Raw genomic sequence first — 20,228 nt, 5'->3', positions numbered from 1 at the left:
TTTCTGTGTGTATATAAAGTCTGCTGCAGTTTCCACGGTAAACATCTGATGAAGTGAGCTGTAGCTCACGAAAGCTCATGCTCAAATAAATTGGTTAGTCTCTAAGGTGCCACAAGTACTCCTTTTCTTTTTGAGAAAGATTATAGTTACTTTTAAAAAAAAATCTCTGGGTCAGTCAGCTGTGGAGTAGAGACTAAAGTTTGGAGAGCAAGTGCCTTGGCTAAGGTAATCCTCATGTGAACAGCTATTGTACAGGAAACAGCATTCCTAGTGAATAAGTCGTCACATTTCCAGTGATGACACCTACATTTATTTTAAAATAAATTACAAGTTTATTAAAGTATGTGATAGAATTCCAGGGGCTGGCTTTTGAATATAATCAAAGTGGATACAAAAAGGATATTTTTCTCTCACCCTGAGAGGTGAAATAAATTCATCTTTGCACATTAACAAGTAGACTCTTACCTACTGCAAATACTGTGTACCAATAAATACTAGCAAGACTGAAAAAATATTACATCTTAGTAATTAATTATATGCCTTAAAGTGAAATGTATCACCTTACAATGATTACACAGGGGCAGGTGGGGGGCGCGGGGGGATTTGGAAAGCCTCCAACAAGAGATCATCCCAGGCTCCTGTTACTTAGGTGGGCAAAGTACAGCACTTGTTCAGCTTCTTACCATTGCTCAACCCAATGCTATGTTGGTTAAATTTACACTGGTGAATCTCTGCTTCCATCATGCCCCAACTGGTTCAGATAGATACTAGGGCCAGTCCTTGATACTTTTTCACATGATTCAAAGCAGACCCTCCAGGCACTGGGAGTAAGTTTCCCACATAGAGCAAGGAGTAGTACGTAGATTCACACAGGTTAAAGCTGAAGCATTCAGCAGTTAGCAGGGTTCATAGTGCCCCATGAGAGGCGTGCTGAATGTCTCTATAAAGATGAGAGGAGAGACTGGAAAGGAGTAAAGTAAACTCTCCCCCAATGGAATCCCCACCTCTAGCTCCCAAGATAAACCAAGGCCAGGTGGATGTTTCTCTTGGCAACCTTTTATCCTTGCTCTGCTATAGGAGTTGCTTCTTGATTACATTGCCTTGCTAGCATTCCTAGCTCCTGGAAAGCAGGAACCACACTGAGACCAGGGCCGTGCTTAGGCTCTGTCTTTGCCACATGATGCATTAACAAAGCAGCTAGGCCAGGAGTGAGTCACCTAGAAAGTACTCTCCGAGCTAGAATCTTTGAACAAGTGGTGGCCAGTGGTCTGCTCTCTGCCCTTTGGGTGACTTCCAACTTTCCACTTCAAGAGGAGGCAAGAGTTCTTTTTAACCCTCTTGCACCTTTTGAAAGATTCTAAAATATGAAACTTAACAAGGAAAGTAGTTCTGCAGATTCGATTTGTTCCTCTTTAGGGGCTAAAGGGGGCTGAAAGTGGCTAAAAAAGGAAAGTCGGTGAAGTATAGAAGAAATCAAATAGTAATGGCTTTTAGATGATATAGTGTGGGGATAAATTAGATATATAGCAAGACTTACAGCCATAATTCACTTTTCATCTTGTCAGAAGTAACTCCATCAAATGGAGGAGCCAGGGGGAGTGTCATGCTTCAAAATCTGCTGCAGATTTCTGTGGCAGACAAATCTGACCTCAGTTCAGTACAGATTTCCTTGATGGATTTTAAACCTTGGGTAAGAGGAAAGGGTATACAGTGAAAACCTAGTTATCGAGTACATCCTACAAAGAGGCAACTGGGAGAGTCACAGCTATTGCAAGGACATACACCATTACCTGGAAAAAGTTTCAGAGTAACTGGCTTAGAGAAACGGAAAGAACTAGGAATGTTTTCACAAGACATGAATTGCCCAGCTGGATTAAGACCTACAGCAGTGGCTTTGTTACCAAAAGGCTCACCATTCCACTGTATCATCACATACAACCATATGGAGGGTAGGGGCAAGTTCCAGAAACAGTAAGAAATGCTGCCTCTGGTTACAGAATATAATAGCTTAACTCAGGGCTTGAAAAATCCACACACAAGTCAAAAACTTTCCCTGGGCAGCATGAAAGTTTGCGTCATCTCTTCCAATAGTATTTAAGATTTCATTTAAAAAACTGAAGTTTTTAGTCTTTCGCATTGTGCCAATAACCTTCCAACAGTGAATAAGTGCAGTATTTCTTTGAGGCTGCAGCTACACAGATGCAGTGTTTCTACTGCAGCTATGAGACTGCCAAGCAGCAACGTGAAAACAACTAGACTTATCAGTTTCATTGCTGCTGTTCAGAATCCTGAGAGCAGCAAGGAAACTTATCTTCCTTTCACTTTCAGGCTGCTGCTTGAAAAAGCTCCCAGCAGCAGAAGTACTGTAGTTTCCCAGGTGAAGAACCAAAAAAAAAAAAAAAAAAAGGCTAGGAAAGCCTCCAGCAGCAGAAACTTGCCTTCTCCTCAACCCCTCACGACAGATGCACTAGGAGAATGGAAGGCAAAGCTTCTTTCCCTCCCAGCAGTTGGAGAGGATGAGTGGAGCTTCAGATTTAATCAGACTCTTAACAGGACGATATAAAATATGGAGGAGGCCCAACAGATTCCAGGCACAGCACCTTGGTAGAAATCCCCATACTTAAGGGGTGGCAGTGGGGTTGGGCTTCTCAAAAGGGGGTTTCACTTTTGCCCCATATCTATCTTTCAGATCTACTCTGCGTTAATAGAAATATTCTTCCAAGCCCTGGTTTAAACTCTGGTACCTAAATGAGACCCCGCTACTAGCCTCACCTGTAAGTATACAGTACTTCATGGCTGTGGCCATAAGCAACAAACCAAGCAGTATTTATTCCTCCGTGGAGGCAGTCACAAGTACGAATGAATAGTCTGAGGGGGTGCACTTTGTTTTGTTTTGTTAGAATTAGGCAAGGCACTCAAGCTCTTGGAAAGTAACCAAGGCAGCTCGCGGCAAAAGAGTTTTTAACATCACTGGATTAAATTATGGCCTTTCCACAACAATCCATTATTTGAGTATGGGAAGTGATTCAATAAATGGAGATGCCAAGTAGATGGATTATATTCACTGCAATTAAGGCTTTGGTTCAAAGGACCATACAGTACCCGAATGGAAACTTTACAACCAAGAATGAGCACTGGTCCTAGCATGCCTGGAAAGTAAGAGGATGTGCTGTGCCATCAAGGTGGAGTATTGCGCCTTTAAACTTCACAGACCAATCAGAGGCAAGAAAGTATCTTTGAGGGGGCACAAAAGCAGGTCATGACATAAGCAATTAAAGCTTTCTCTTCAGCAGTCAGAAAGGGAGCAATCAGATCGCCAGTTGTCAGACTATTTAGGGCCTACATGTTTCAGGCATAATAAATGATAGTTTCAAACTGACATTAGGTTTCTGTTCTACCCTGAGCAGAATGTTGACCAATATTAAACAAAACATTAACAAAAAGGTAAGATTTGACAAAAACTACCAGTTAGGGTAAGTTAGTTTCCTAAGACAGCATGAAGCCAGAGAAGAAATAAGTCAGACCAATAGCTTTGGAATAGAAATTTAGGATGGGGGGGAAGGGGATAATGTTTACTCCTCCCTCCACTTTATTCATTCAGAGTGAAATTCATCCCATATCCTTTTACTTGTATACTGAGCTCATGCAATATGGAAGGAATCGCAACACCACCACAACACACACGGAACCCTACAATGCCATTTTTGCAGAGTCAAATGCTTCTAAGAGTGCAACTGCACTTTATAACCTCAACACAGGGCTTAAGTGATACATGGAACCTTGCATATGTTCTCTGCACTAGGGTGTATATTCACCTCCTGAAAATTAACTCTTAACCCCCCCTTAAATATAACCAAGATACTCCGGAATTCTTATGAACCATGTAAAAATCGAGCAACAAAACAACTGTTCAGGCTTTAGGGTATGGCTTCTAAATTCCAATGTGCACTTAAGGGGGAGACCTTGGGAATTGCAAGATTACTAAACTTCTTGAATTTGTGGACGTCATTCTGCATAAACCTGTCATATCAGCAAATCCCCAACTCCCAGCATCAACAAACTTAAAAAAATGGTACCTATATATATATATATTATATATATTACACACATATATAGAAATATAATTTGCAGTAATTGTTTCTTCACTTCCATGTGCCATCATCAGTACAAGGAATGATAAGTACTGCCTATAGATTTAAAAAGTGGTCCAAATAGTAATGTCCTACTCCAGCAAGACCAGGTCTGGCAAGACAAGTTATAAAGACACTGGTTACTTTACAAAACAGAAAGTTACATTTACTGTTAAATCCATAAGTATAAGTGAAAGTGAATTGCTATGGGTCAGCTTTACATTACCACGATTTCTCAGCCCCAAATTTAGAGCGGATTGTGCCTATACATGTACCTGTAACCTCCCTTCTCATTCATGAGACCCGTGGGAATGGAAACTATGACAGGAAAAGAGACCCTAAAATACAAGTGAACTAGCGCTTTTCTCCCACAACTTATTAGTGTCCACAGGACTGCGTAAGTTAGCTACAGAACCAAAAGGAAAAGTGTTTTACTTTCAAAATTCATGTTTTGAAACTCATTTCCAGAAATAAAAATGCAAGACCCCTAGACTCACAGAAGATACTTTTATCCATAAACACTAGGTCTATTTTCTCCTCAAAGCACGCAAACAGCTCTCTACAGCAAGTCTACTGGCAGTATTAGCGAGGGGGAAGAATACCCTTTCAGTAGGACCACATTCTGAATCCATGCATTTAATTCTATAGGTGAACGTAACACTTTCAAACAAGATACTTCAAAGAAGAAAAAAAGAATTAAAAATCCCTCCTTCTTAATCCATAGTAAGACAAATAGTAGGAATTACTCTGTACAACAATAAGCCTCACTGATCCAACATAACATTTTTAAAATCCAAGATCTGAGAAAGGTGAGTTTGAATTACACCTAATGTGCTCACCAGCTTTTCTATAGCTCAACCTCGCAAAGCAGCTTTCAGTCAGAATACCTGAGTCTAACTGATGCAAATATATATATATAAATGCATGTATGTATATTGTTTGCTTTTCACATCGTCTCCTGCATTCCTGCAGATAAGTTAAAAAAAATTGCAATACATCTACAAAATTGTATACCACTTTGAGCTAAATCAGCAGCAAGTTCTGTACTCAATTTGCCACCATTCATTCATTTTAGCCACAGCTCTAAGACATCGTTCAAAGTGCTCAATAAAATTCAGATACTGTACTACAGATGTTTTTGTAATACAACTTCTTTCTTCAAACACAATGTTGCACAGCTCATGGATTTGGAATGAGATCAAAGTGTTATCAATATTACTGACATCTCCATTTTTACTGGGACAATGGTACAGTTCTCCGTCTACCCCACATACCATATGGAGATATTACAGGCTCATACCATGGAATGAGCTGGAGTCAAGCTTTTCAGTACATCCTTCTCTCCAGAGACAATCCTGTGCTATAAGACAACTTATCGCTGTCCTGAAATCTAACCAAAATCTACGGAGAATGGCATGAGTGAGTCACTAGTTGCTCAGAGACCTATTAACCTCAGGGTCCACACTGCAATTGCTTTCCCAACCTTGATGTCTGCATCAAATCCAGGCAAAGCAGTACAGTGTGCAAAAGTTGTCCATCCCCGAGCTAAAGCACAGAGTTAGATTTAAGACTGACAGATTTCTCTAAATCAGAGATGCTTTTACTTTTTAAAAAAACAAGAAAGGGTAAATAGAACAATTCTCTGCTATCCCAGTTCAAACCCTGCACAGTAAAGTGACTCAAAGTAACATCCCACTGCCGAAGGAGCCTACAGTACTTCTATGCTGGTGCCCAGATAGGAAGGGGATGAGCTTCTGTGTTAAATACATATTTGTCAAGGTTGATTAGGTCTACGTCATCCGAAAACAGCAGAAACATATACTTGAGTGTTTCTCCAAGAAAGAAGCTTTCCATCTTATCTCTTGGCTCTGGGTTACTGGGGTTCTGGACGTTGTTAATGGAAGTATAACCACCTGAAGGAACCTGTGAAAAAGATAAGTAACAATTTTATATATTTCTATAAGCGAAAAAACTTGTGTTACCTACAAATTCTCAATTTTGATTAAAAAAAAAGAAAATAAGCATTAGAAAAGCAGGCAGAGCTTTCAAAGTAATATTTTGCAACTTACATAAAAAATTTCAATTCTGAAGCATTCCAAAACACTTTGCAAACTGATACACAAACTACATACAGTAAAATGAAGCCACATCACTGTGAAATGTTGCATGTTTAACAGCAGAAAGAAATGCTACAAGAAAAGTAAAGAGGACAATGTCCAGTCAAAACTGCAGAAGAAATTTGAGGCAATTACTGTAATTACCAGGTTGAAATTGGTCAGGACAACAGGTTTAAATACCCATACTCTTGAGAAATGGTCATGAAAGATCCCATGACCCTAAGCAGCCTGGACATAATTTTATAGCTCATCCAAGAGATACTTCTAGAAACACAGTGCTCCTCTCAGGTTATGCTGGAGCATTGGCTCAATACAAACACAAAGGGAAGAGTGCCCCCTACTGAGACATTAACATTACTTCCTGCAGCACTCTCTTTTCTCCTTTGAAAGCTTCCACCCAACTGTTGTACCATCCCAGCCAGATCTTGCTTAAGCGTTTGGGAGATCCGACACAATCACAGCAGAAACTGGATGGTTTCAAGGAAGGATCAGTAAAACTTTGCTGGACTAAAATTCATCTATCAAATTATCTTTGTTAAAAGGTAAATTACATGGGAGTAACATCCCATCTATGACACATTCTTCATCAACATCACAACTCCGTTATTCAATCTAATTATTTAACACAGTGGTTTTAAACAGGGGGGTCTGCAGCCCCCATGGGGCTGTGGGGCCCACAGCTGAAGCCCCGAACCCCAACACCTCGCCGTGGGGCTGAAGCCCCGAGCCCAGGGGCAGAATGGGGGAGCACAAGAGGCTCTGCTCCCCCGCAAACAAACTGTAGTTCCTTACCCAGAGTGGGGCAGTCCCAGGGACAGCTCCACCCCTTACCCACTTCTTCTCCCTCAACTTCCATGAAGCCCTGCCCCGTGGCCAGGTCAGAGGCTGGAGCCAAGCAGAGTGGGGCAGTTACTGCTCTGGCTGGTGCCATAGAGAGGACAGCCACAGCATTCCCCCATCTCCTACTGCTGGTGCCCGGGTTTGCAGCTGCTCCTCAGCTTCCAGCCCCCTTTGAGGCTGGGAGCCACCTCAGCAGGGGGACCCAGCTCTAGGGCCAGCAGAGCCCTCAGGGAGCAGCAACCATGGATGGGGGGCCTTCCCCGCACACAGCCCCTAGCTACCTGCACCCTGAGCTACCCCCCTGCCTGCACACAACCCCTAGCTACTCCTCTCCCCGCATTCTGAGCTACCCCACCGTCTGCACACAGCCCCTTGCTACTCCCTTCCCTGCATTCTGAGCTACCCCCCCGTCTGCACACAGCCTCTTGCTACTCCTCTCCCTGCACCCTGAGCAGTTTTCAAACTTTTAGAGCTGAGCCCCCTACCCCTCTTTGAGTTGTAATTTGTGGTTGAGCCCCATGCGCTCCCCCCCCCCGGCTGCAACCCAGACAGGCTGGGTGGCCTGCTGAGGTGAGTAAGGGGGTGGATGGAGCACTCCATCCTTGGGCCCTTCTGTGTGGAGCTGGCCAGAGCCCCACTGCCCCACCCCCAAAAAAAATGGAAGTTAAAATATGCCCATGCCTGGCGGCCAGAGCCCCATTTGAGTTTTTGAGTTTTACAGCATCCCACTGGGCCCTGGAGTTTTACAGCATGTTGGGTGGGGGAGGTCTCAGAAAGAAAAAGGTTGAGAACCCTTGGTTTAACGGACAATGGCTATATACCCACAGGTATCTATTCATGTATCTTGGCAATTAAAGCAAATGATGCTTTGGAGTCAGTGAGTTACCATGAAGGTACTCTGTATTGGTATTTTGCACTAGAAAATCCTAGCCCCTTAGAAACTATATCTGAAATTGCTGAAGGTAATGCTGAGACCCACTTGAAAACAAACAAAACAAAACTTGTTTGGATATAGGTCAGCATTTTTGTCCTGCTGACAATTCTATCCCAGCAATTTAGAAGGTCTTCGTTCCTCATAATTCTCTTAATACATAGCTTTTATCAATAGGATGAAAAGTCTTTTTCCTTAATGTGCTAAGTACTAAATGCAAAAGCCTAAGTACATAGGCTTCAAGGCACAGTACATATTGTAATACTCTGTCAAGCTCTTAATGCTTTGTTTTACCTATTAGATATTTTTATGATCCTTGGAAGATAAGCAATTTCAGCTTTACTTTGAAGGTCCCTATACACAGAACAGTTTGCCTAGATACACTCTTGAGATCATTACTGCTCAGCATGTTGGCCTTACCCGTGTATATTTATTGAAGTTCTGCAAGATCTCCCAGCCCCAGTCTTGGTATTTCTTATCCCCCGTGAATCTGTACAGGTAGAACAGGCTTTCCACAGTTTCAGGTCGCAGCAGGTTGTGCCTATCTGCAGGCTGCAAAGAAGTAAAGATCACAATTCAGTCAGGGAGCAGGATACATTAGCAGAGAGCAATTTGAGTGTACCCTGTAGCTTCTTTGGTAACTCTTACAAAATGGGAGAACAACTGGGTAGGTAGTAATATTGCTGAAAAGGATCCAGGAGTTATAATGGATCACATATTGAATATCAGTCAGCATTGTAATGCAGTTGCAAAAAAGGAGTGTCTTATATAAGAGACAGGAGGTAACTGTCCCACTCTACTCAGCATTGGTGAGGCCTCAGCTAGAGTATTGTGTCCAGTTCTCAGCACCACACTTTAGGAAAGAGTGGGTAAACTGAAGGGGGGGGGGGGGGAGAGAGTCCAGAGTAGAGCAACAAAAACAATAAAAGGTTTAAAAAATGTGACCTCTGAGGAAAGGTTAAAAAAACTGGGCATGTTTAGTCTTGAGAAAAGATGACTGAGGCAGAACGAAATGGCTGTCTTCGAATACATTAAGGGCTGTCATAAAGAGACCTGTGATCAACTGCTCTCCATGTCCACTCAAGGTCGGATAAGAAATAATGGGCTTTAATCTGCAGCAAGGGATATTTAGGCTAGATATTAGGAGAAACTTTTTAACTATAAGGGTAGTTAAGCTCTGGAATAGGTTTCCAAGGGAGGCTATGGAATCCCCATCATGGGATTATATGCAAGTCAGCTTGTGAATGTTAAGAGATCATTCAAAAATTTCAAGCCTAGGGAGTGTTTGAGTGAGGAGAGACAGAGAGGAAGTTTACCCATCAAAACAAAGAACATTCTTCCCCAAGTGTAGACATTCTATAGGGAATTTCATAGAAACAATGTGATATGTGCACAGAGCTATCCAAAGCAAGAGATACACAGATGTCAATTTGTAGTGATACGTGTAAAGTTATTTACCTTGATCTCCACATCCTTGCGGTCCTTTTGTGCATGGAGATTGAAGTGTACAATCTCTGGGCTCAGGCCTGTCTCTACCTGAACATACATCTGGTAACAAGTTTCTATGAGGGCTTTGGCCAGCTCCATGTGATCAGCAGTCAGACCATTATGAGCTCCAAGAGCCAGCGTCCCAGGCAAGAAGCAAACTAGATGATCCTGCAAGACAAAGCACCATCTGGTGTGAGAAAGTATTAAAACAAACAAGACTTTGACTTACCCTATAGCAGTGCAATAAGGATATAGAGTGCTTAAAGACCACAATTATTTGTTAAGCAGAAATGTAACATGACACGAGGCTGGTGCCATTACTAAAGGAGACTCACTGTCAACTCAAAGTCACAAGATTTTGTAGCTACTATTGATTCTTGTAACACCTTAAATTACTAAAACCAAAAGAAGCTGGTGGAAAAAAAATCTCATCTTGTTCAGTTTACCAGCCTGATGCATTTTGTAACACTTTGTGTAAAGTCAGTTTATTTGTTACCCTGTAGTGCTGATTAGCAAGGGAGAAACTGAATGATCTGTAAAATCAATCAAGAGGGGAACCAAAAAAATCCTTATAAAATTAGCTTTTAAAAGAATTCAGGACATAGGATTTCAAGAGGGTTCTATCAGAAAGTGTAAATTTGAAAAAACCTCAAGCTGACAGCGTCTCTAATATTTATATAGCACCCTAATTTTTCATGGTGCTTTAAAGAGATTCTTTTAAATATTTTAAATGGTCCAGACAGCTTAAAAGTAAAACTACTCAAACACAAAAAGTAGACAAAAGAAAATGATACGGAAGAGAAGGATGAGGGTTAAGATAAAACCTATGAACAGAAAGCAAATTTCATGAGTTCTGATATTTTGAAGCAGAGACTGAAGTAAAACAAAAGGCAAAATAGAAATTAGCCATAGAAACCAAGGGTAACAGGGTCTGGGGAAGTATTTGAAGTTTAAATGTAGATTATTCTGAGCAATAACTGATATGATAATCTTAATCTGAATATAACAGAGCATGAGGTAAAACTGAACATCCTTCCTACCACTAGAACTTCTAATTTTTTTGTTATTATCCATTTGAGTGTAAGAAACACCTGATACTTTAAGTCAGGCATCCTCAGTGTTCCTCGGTATATCAGGCTCATCTCCTTGGTATAGCAAACATTCCACAGAACAACACTGGATTTTATTCCTGCACAGAGGCAGCAGCAGGAGCAAAAGGGTTACAAGGATCTTCCTTTCATGAATTCTACACACTACAGCTTTATTATTCAGTTATTTATTCAAGGAACTGAAGTATAGCACTTTTGTAGATGCAACGCTCTCAAGGATTGTGCAACGCTCTCAAGCAACTGAGTTACATGTGGTTATCTTTCCGAGAACACTGTGAAACGTTACATGAATAATTCAACAGTCAACACAATCAGTATACAAACAAGTTGGGAACCTATGTCTCATACAATTCTCAGGACTCACCTCCACTGAAATTCAGTTTACAATAAGATTAACAGTCCCTTCCAGTAAGGCTAATGCACTACTAATATTGTGAACAACAGGACTACAGATTACATTTGGAGTTTTGTTCATTTCTATCATTCCAAAATCCTAAAGGGGTTATAAAACACCCACTGCCAATCTCGTAGTGCTCATAGAGAACCTCTGTACAAAGCTCTCAAGGTCCCCGTCCAATTCAACAGGCAGTGGTCAATATTGATGGTAATATCAGTGTAGAGAGACTGAAGTAACAGCATTAACACCTTTTCAACTAGTCAGTTATGGTGAGGTTCCAGTCGTACCCTTCAAGCAGAGATGATAAATGAAATGCTGTAAAAGTCTCTGCCCTGCAGGGACTGAATTAAATGTACTCATACATGCAGTGTTGAGGGGGCAGATTTACACATACATTAGTAATGCACTGCTCACTTATAAATATTTGTCACTTTCATTTACATACTGTCTTACACCAAAAGCACTCTGAATACTTTTCAAAAGGAGTGTTAAATTCATAGATTTTAAAGCCAAAAGGGTCCATTATGATAATCTAATCTGACTTCTGGTATATAACAGCCACAGAATTTCACTCAGTAATTCCTGCATCAAATATTTTACTCCATCTCTTATTTCCTGCCTTTTAGGTGGCATTTGCCCAAGGCCACACAGTAGGTTTGTGGCAGAGCCAATACCAGAATTTCCAAATCACCCTGATTTCCACACTCATGCCTTAACTACTAACTAGATCATTTACTTCCTTGTATTTTTGCATTGTAGAAAAAGTGAATAATATACAAAATAGGCACTATCTCAGTGTTCCCAATGCTGAAATGATGTAACAAATGATTGCACTGTGTTTACTACTGCAGAAGCACAAGTGGAAACTCACAGGGAGATTCAGATCAGCAAATAAAAACCTAAGAAAGGGCCTCTGTCCACAGCAGGGACTGTTACCTGTAACCTAGCTACTCAATATTGTCACTAGTGACCTGAACCCAGCATTCTTTTAAACTAAGATCGCACCTGCCCACAGAACAAACAGACAGAAAGACAAACAAAACCACCACCCTTCACAGGTTATCACAGTGTAATCTAAATGCATGAGGCATCTGCAGATTGCAAGGGTCCCTGCCATTTTTAATTTATCATTTTTTGGATCTTCCAGCAGCCACTATCAAAACCTTTGCTTCACACACACAGAGAATACACATTTGATCAAAGATCTATTATAACTACCGCACTCAAGATCTCTCCCCTACGAAACTGCAGACGGCTCAGGGGAAATGCAACAGTGTTCATAAGAGCCACTGAAAAAATTCAGATACAGTGCTTACCATCTTAGCACTGAAATGGCCGTGAGCAAGTTCACCCACAAAAGTAAGCTTCTTGGGTTGTGATGTCCGAAGTAGATGCTTTTTCACCCCCTCCATAGCTCTCATGTAATCTTCCAACAATCTGTGAATTAAAACCATTCCCAGTTGGCCCCAATATACACATTTTAAAGTAGATTTATCCAACCATACTTTAGATCAGGGATCAGCAACCTTTGGCACGCAGCCCACCAGGAAAGCCCCTGGCAGGCCGGGCCGGTTTGTTTACCTGCTGCGTCTGCAGGTTCAGCCGATCACAGCTCCCACTGGCCATGGTTCGCTGTCCCAGGCCAATGGGGGCTGCGGGAAGTGGCGCAGGCTGAGGGATGTGCTGGCCGCCCTTCCTGCCCCTATTGGCCTGGGACAGCGAACTGCAGCCAGTGGGAGCTGCAATCAGCCAAACCTGCAGACGCAGCAGGTAAACAAACAGGCCCAGCCTGCCAGGGGCTTTCCCCGGTGGGCCGCGTGCCAAAGGTTGCTGATCCCTGCTTTAGATATAGTACATGCATCTCAAAGGCCACACTTTTTGTAGAGTAGAAACTTGCAATTTGATTTCAATAGGCAGTACTTAAGATATTTAGTCAAATATAAAGCATTAAGAAAAATCCCAGTAACCATGCTTATACAAAATGCATCCAGCACAGGGGTGGGCAAACTTTTGTAACGGTACGGAGGGCCGGGTAGCGAAGGCTGTGCCTCCGCAAACAGCCTGGCCCCCATCCCCTATCTGCCCCCCTCCCACTTCCCGCCCCAACTGCCCCCCTCAGAACTCCCGACCTATCCAACCCGCCTGCTCACTGTCCCCTAACCACCCCCTCCTGGGACCCCCCGCCCCCCGGAACCCCACCCCCTATCCCAGTGGTCTCCAAAGGGGGGTGCGCAAGACCATCCGTGGGGGTGCGCGGCAGGAAAAGCACTGCTGGACCTTTGATTCTTCGGCAGCACGCCGGCGGCATGCTCGGCTCTCCCCGCTCCCTCTTCGGAGGCACGCTCTTTTTCTTTTTCTTTTTTGTGCTTCCCCAGAGCTGGCCCTGGGGGTGCGCCATTTAAAAAGTTTGGAGACCCCTGCCCTATCCAACCTCCCCCTGCTCCCTGTGCCCTGACTGCCCCGATCCCTATCCACACCCCTGACACGCCCCCCGACCCATCCACCCCCCCCCACACTCCGTGTCCCCTGACTGCTCCCTCCTGGGACCCCCATCTCTAACTGCCCCCCCAGGACCCCACCCCCTATCCAAGTCCCCCGGCTCCCTGTCCCCCCCCACCGACCCCACCCCCTATCTCCTGACTCCACCCCACCCCCAACCTCCGCCCCATCCAACCACCCCGTCCCCTGACTGCCCCCCGGGACCTCCTACCCCTTATCCCACGCCCTCCCTTCCCCCCCCTTTACCAGGGCCGCTCAGAGTGGCAGGACAGGCTTATTGGAAAGCCTAGGAGGTGGGTGGGCGCAAGCCGCACTGCCCGCACATCAGCGTGGCTCCAGGGGAGGGGGGACAGCAGGGGAGGGGCTGGGGGCTAGCTTCCCCAGTCAGGAGCTCAGGGGCTGGGCAGGATCGCTCACATCAGAGTCCACATAAGATACTCTTCCTTCTAAACTGGCAACTAGGATAGTAAATCTTATAGCTTACATCATTCTTAAACTGACACAGGAAGTGGGGAGAACTTACTCATTTTCCTTCTTCCCACCCTGGATCCATTGCTTGAGCAAATACTCATAGTAGCTGTCAGCTCTGGCTCCCAGAGTGTAGACACCCAGGTGAGTGAACTGCCCGCTGTTGGTGTTTATGAACATGGGCACTAGTCCATCATTCTTCCCTGAGAGAGAGTGTACGTGCTTCATCACCGCATCTACTGCTTTCTACAGAAAAAAATAAATTGAAAAAATACACACTGAATGAGACAATGCAACTACACAGCTCAATGGTACTTAAATGGCTAGAAGCAGTCAGCAGTTGTGGAATTTTTTCCCTTTTCCAATACAGTTGCTGCTTATGGCTTCAGAGAAACTACAGCAAATATGAGGTGGGCAGATTTTTTTATCAGCTTTCCTTTTCAATAATACAACTCTCCCATGCTAGAATCAGCAATGGTGGTGAGTCCAGGTCCCTCAGTAGTTTAGAAGTCAGATTCAAACACTAACTGACAGAACATTAGGATAATACTAAAGTTAGGTTAAGTGGCCTGCAACACCTCCAACAGTGTCTGTTCTGGAGGAGATCAGTGAAACTCAGAAATATTTCTCAATAATACTGTACCTCAACTCAAGTTGTAATGATGCCAATTTTTTTTTTAACTGAGATTTTCATGACATGAGTATAGCTAAGGATCACTGCACATACACAATGTACAGCTATAGTTCCTGCAAATAACTGTATAAATAAGGCCCTACTTGAATCGTTGGATGGTCTTCAAATAATTGCAGAAGAGTTGCGGACAAGACATGGAAAAAAAAATTGCAGAAAAGTAATAATCATAGACTATCAGGGTTGGAAGGGACCTCAGGAGGTCATCTAGTCCAACCCCCTGCTCAAGGCAGGACCAATCCCCAACTTATAATGGACCTTCATTAACAGCAGTGATGTGGAAAAGCCAGAATAGACCTATGTGTTTAAGAAAAATTTGCAAGAATGATATAAACACTCAAGTATTAGCTTATGCCTGCTAATTTTTTTGATAACCAGATATTTTGCTGCAACTATCTTACAGTCATTAAAAAAAAAAAAAGCGACTGCTACAATATACAATTCAAAAGACTAAAAGTCTTAACACATCAGCTATAGAAATCGAGTCCAGTCACTTTGGCTTTTTACATTTTACAGGCATTGAATGTTAGTGCAATACTAATCGCATACTCAAAACGGATGCAAAATTCTGGATTGTGCAAAGTAAGCCAATTAAAAAAAATCAAAATTGCAATGGAAACCTACTTTTGTGGGATCCACAATATTGGGAATGAAGTAGGGCCTGATGTATAAATTGATTTGGGGCACTATACAAAATCACCTCCAAACAAAAAGAATACACCTCCCACTGCCTTTGAAATGGTTAGTACTTGGGCTTATTTTCTCCCAGATACAACCTTCACACCATGCCCACAGCTGGAATTTGAGTCAGCTGATAAGCACTCTGCAGCTTAGAAAGGGAGTTCTGTTATTTTCAACACTAGCATTAATGTAGATATCTAAGCACCTCCTACAGAATTTAAATACGAAGAGGACAGCTCTACATAGTTTATCTATACCAGAGGTGGGCAAACTATGGCCCACGCGGGACTGTCCTGCCCAGCCTTTGAGCCCCTGGTCCCTCCCCCACTGTCCCCCCTCCCCACAGCCTCAGCTTGCCACACCACCAGCACTCTGGCCCGCCACTCCTGCCGGGCAGCACCGCAGCGTGGCTGGCTCTGGCTGGGCAGCGGGGCTGCACACTCCTGCTGCTCTGAGCGGCATGGTAAGGGGGTGGGGAGTTGGGTAAGGGGCAGGAGGTTCCGGGGGGCGGGACAGGGAGCAGGGAGCGGTTGGATGGGGTGGAGGTTCTGGGGGTGGTGGTCGGGGGGGGTTGGATAGGCATGGGAGTCCCAGGGGGCCTTTCAGGGGGCGGGGGTGTGGATAGGGGTCGGGGCAGTCAGGGGACAGGGGGGATTGGATGGGGGGGTGGAGTTAGAGGCGGGGGGTCCCGGGAGGGGGCAGTCAGGGGACAAGGAGAAGGGGGGGGTGGAAAGTGGGAGGGGGCGGATAGGCAGCAGGCTGTTTGGGGAGGCACAGCCTTCCCTACCCAGCCCTCCATACAATTTCACAACCCCAACGTGGCCCTCGGGCACCCCTGATCTTTAGCCTGGTGTTTTGAAAAGCCAGTTATAGGTAATCTAGTCTCAAACAGACAACACAAAAGATACCACAAGCATATCAAAAACAAAGATTTTTCTTGTAAGTTCCTTCTGATGAAAGGAGCAATTATTCACCTCTACTATGAACTTTGTGGTATTTACTTAAAGAAAATAACTGGAAAAGTAACGGACTCTTCCCCCCACAGCTGCTTCCCTTTGGATAGGTCATTTAATTCTCTTTAGCTGTGAGATTAAAAGAACAAGGAATTCACCAGTAAACTAAAAGGTGGAGCAACTACTCAGAAACAGCGATGTGTATGGCATGATTAGGCATAAAATTGCTCCAGATAAGATGTTTTAGAGATGGTGTTTGGTAGGAGGTGGATCAGCAATGTAATGGCATTTACTTTCATCAACCAATGAAATCTGCTCCAGCTGCCACAGTGAGAAATATTTTTGATCTCTGTTAGAAGAATGGAAGGAGAAAAGAGTACAGGCAATATAAGTGAGCCTCACCAATAATGGGGTGGAGGTTGAGAGGCAGCAAAGATGACAACTGGTTATCCCATACCTGGAATTTCTCATCTCCAGTGAGACGAGAGAGCTCCCTAAACTCCAGTTGAATACTGGTCACCTCTGCCACGGTGCTGTCAGACGTCCAACGAGGTGGGTGGGCAGTGCCTCGGCCAATGTTTACATCTGAGTATGGTATCTTGGATGGTGTGTTGAATGCTGGCATAAGCCTGCTCCCAATGTCTTTCTAAAGAGAACCCAAAAACATGGCACAAAAATTCTTTATTATTTCTCTCAGCAATCAAACAAAAAAGAGGAAAAAGAACTGCAGCTTAGTTTTAGCCCATCTATGAGGAACAAAGGCAAATATTAAGAAGAATCACTACTTCACAATAATTGGCATATAGCTTCTACCTAGTTCCCATTGCTGTACACGACAGTTCATTTTGCACATCCCCACAGGGTTTCAATCTGAGATTATGGATAATCCTTAATGCAAGCACAGGACCTTTGTCCCGGGGTAGGATTCATACAAGGTTTATGCGCTTGGCAACATTCAGGGCACACCCGGAGTGTTGTGCTGGACCTGTGCACACACAGCTCCTTTCAAGGGCATCAACCTTGAAATCTCGCCCAGATGACATGAACCGTGGGAAGCCTCCCAGGACTGGGCTCAAGGCCCGAGAGCAAGGAATGCGGTAGATAGAAACTGGTAAATAAGAATGTTAAACAAAGCCAGTGTATTCCTTTTATCTGTTGGAGAATGTAATGCACGGGGGGAGAGAAAGAATAAAGGGGAAGGTGGAAAGCTGACAGGCAGAAGCCTGTTAGCAGACCAGCTGCTTGCTTGCTAAAAGCTCTGTGCTGTCTTGTCATTGAACCGCCACAGTCCCGGCACTTGGGAGGGGCAGGAGAATACCACTGTATTTCCCAAGACAGGGAACCTGTGAGTAACCACTCCATTCATTGACTAGGACTTTCTTCCCATAAAAAAAAATTAACTGGGGAAAAATACAATAAAGATCCTTAAATGTATCATCTTAGTCTTTACATTAAGAATTAAGGGAAATTCTAATTAAAATGGAACCCTAAGGTATGAGAGCTCTGATGACACCAGGAAAGCGAAGATGAGGAAAACATTCAAGAAGCCTAGGGCAGCAATGGTGAAATAGAGAGGAAAAGCGTGGCAGAATTTACCTTCTGATGAACCTTTCTGCCACTTTACGCAACACAAGACACACATTCTATTTGGGACTGTGAGACTCAATCACTTACAGCTTTTTCTAGGAAGAGGCTATCTCCAGATAAGTGGTAGGTGCTCAGCAAACCCCCCAGAATACGAATGGTGCTCTCAAAGAGGTTCACATCCACATTCTTATCAAGCTGTAAGTCAGTTGCCACCCATTTCTTTGCTTCTTCAAACTCTGCAGGGCACAAAAGGGAACAACGGTTGGAGGAAACAAACTGTAATTATAATAGCACACTCAAATGACCAGATTAAAAGAGTTAGTATGCCATACTGCCTTGATTGTTATTCAGTCTATCAAAAGGAACCTGTATTTTTAAGGGGCAAGCTGAAGAGGTTACAAATACACTGAAGAATACACACTGGGAGAAGTTAGACCTTGCATCAGTTTAATTCCTATGCAATACAACAATGTGGGGATATGCAAGGAGACAAGTACTTGGCAGAGAAATTACACATTTAGCAGGTCTTGTAAAAGCACATTCCTTCTTTATTAAAATAACGCAAACGGGAATTATCCTGGTATCCCAATAACCCACCTCTCTCAATATAAGCCTGCAGTCTATTACCACCTACTTTACTGGCCATACGATCAGTCACACTTTCACCATAAGACTTTTTAGATTTTAGTTAAGGCTACTTAAATCAAAGCTACTGCCTGTCAGCTTCCCAACATACTATTTATGTATATATATGATCTTGCATTACTTCACCATCATTAATGACTATCCTCACAACAGCCTTATGAAGTAGGAAATATTTCCCATTTTTCAGATTGGGTGCTGAGATAAGGAGGGATTAAGTGACGAGCCCACGGTCACACAGGAAGTTTGTGGCAGAGCTGGGAATTGAACCGAAGTCTGTTGAGTCCCATGCTAATGTTTTAAGCGCAAGCTCTCTCGGTATTCAGGACACCAGGCATCTATGACTACCAGGAACTAGTACTAGGGAAAACAAAGTTGCTTCTTTAAAATATTGCCAATTATCTGGAGACAGAATGCAAAGGTTAGAAACTAACACCCCTCCACTGAGGCTTCTTAGGATGTTACACTATCACTAGGATAGCTCACCAAGATCTATCTCCCACAGATCTGTCTCCCTTATGAGAAAATCAGTTTACAAATACATTCTTTTATACAGGCCTTAAAAAAGGATGACAAAATAGGTTTTCTACATTCCATTTCAGTAAATTGTGCTGTCAGATTTGTTATCACTGTCTAGCAATAGGTCGTGCAATAGAGAAATCCAGACTTTTCTTACAGAAGCAGTTTTTATATTCACAGACTCATGAGAGAAAGATTTGCACACTCTAACACAACTTTCATTTATAGAGGTTTTTTTATCCTGAAGAATCCCAAAGAGCTTTACAGACTATGAAGCAATCACTTAAAGGAGAATTGCAATAGTATATAAAAGTTTCCAAACAGATGTTCATTTTAAACATGTCTAAATCACTAATAATTTTAAAAGCTCTCTGCAGATCATATTTAAATATTTTATAAGAAAGCAGTCACACTGTCAACCTGATGAAACACCGAGAGAGAGCTCAGACATGCAGTGAGAGACACAAACGAGATGTTTCCACAGTGGGTTTTTTGTTTGATTTCAAATTGTACATAAATGTACGTATTAAATCAAACAAGTAAGGAAAATATAGAATCATGGAAGACTCCTGCAGTTTCTTGTGCCGTTAGCTGCAGATCTGATCTTCCAGTCTCGATACATGTCAAACTGTGTTTGTTGTGGAATTATTATAAAGGTGGCTGTCTCCACAGATCCCACAGTTGTCAAAGCACATCAATGGAGACATTTTCACGTATTTGTAAATACTGCTTTGTAGTTTCCTTGTTTAACTTACATGTCCCGAATAAGTGATTTTTTTTTCTGTAGTCATGTAAGGCAGTAGCTTAAAAACAAAAAATCAAATTGAGGTTTTAAAACCCAGTACCAAAACACAGACACTTCTGGAGTGAATTAGGATACCTACCATACAGTGAACAGAAAAAGTATACAACAGTTTGGGACAGGAAGTGATGAGTACTGTATCCTATTGAATTTAGGAGGGAATTTTGCTAGACAATAGGTAATTACGCAAGTAAAAATGTGGCTTGCATATCAGCATTAAAATGTGGTTAAAGTCAGAAAAGTGAATAAAATCCTTAATCCAGTGGTTTTCAAACTTTTTTTCTAGTGACCCAGCTGAAGAAAAATGTTGATGCCCTCAACCCAACGGAGTTGGGGATGAGGGGTTTGGGATGTGGGAGGGGCTCAGGGCTGGG

The 20,228-nt window shown here is 43.0% G+C and overlaps 1 protein-coding gene across 1 annotated transcript in view; it reads right to left on the bottom strand.

Moving 5' to 3' along the window:
• Positions 1 to 308: 308 nt before the first annotated feature.
• The window catches only part of MAN1B1 (mannosidase alpha class 1B member 1), a 32,542-nt gene continuing 12,622 nt past the window's right edge, over positions 309 to 20,228 (bottom strand). Inside the window, exons 7-13 of the mRNA XM_073314606.2 lie at positions 17,979 to 18,127; positions 16,762 to 16,950; positions 14,035 to 14,225; positions 12,329 to 12,449; positions 9,477 to 9,674; positions 8,439 to 8,570; positions 309 to 6,053 (exon numbers count right to left, since the gene is read on the bottom strand). Of these exons, the coding sequence (XP_073170707.2) occupies positions 5,850 to 6,053; positions 8,439 to 8,570; positions 9,477 to 9,674; positions 12,329 to 12,449; positions 14,035 to 14,225; positions 16,762 to 16,950; positions 17,979 to 18,127 (1,184 nt within the window). The 3' untranslated portion in view covers positions 309 to 5,849. The remainder of the gene's footprint in view (positions 6,054 to 8,438; positions 8,571 to 9,476; positions 9,675 to 12,328; positions 12,450 to 14,034; positions 14,226 to 16,761; positions 16,951 to 17,978; positions 18,128 to 20,228) is intronic.

The sequence above is a fragment of the Lepidochelys kempii genome, chromosome 16 (genome assembly GCF_965140285.1).
Source record: "Lepidochelys kempii isolate rLepKem1 chromosome 16, rLepKem1.hap1, whole genome shotgun sequence".
In the NCBI taxonomy this organism is placed as follows: domain Eukaryota; kingdom Metazoa; phylum Chordata; order Testudines; family Cheloniidae; genus Lepidochelys; species Lepidochelys kempii.
This window is presented reverse-complemented; position numbering and strand designations above follow the sequence as displayed.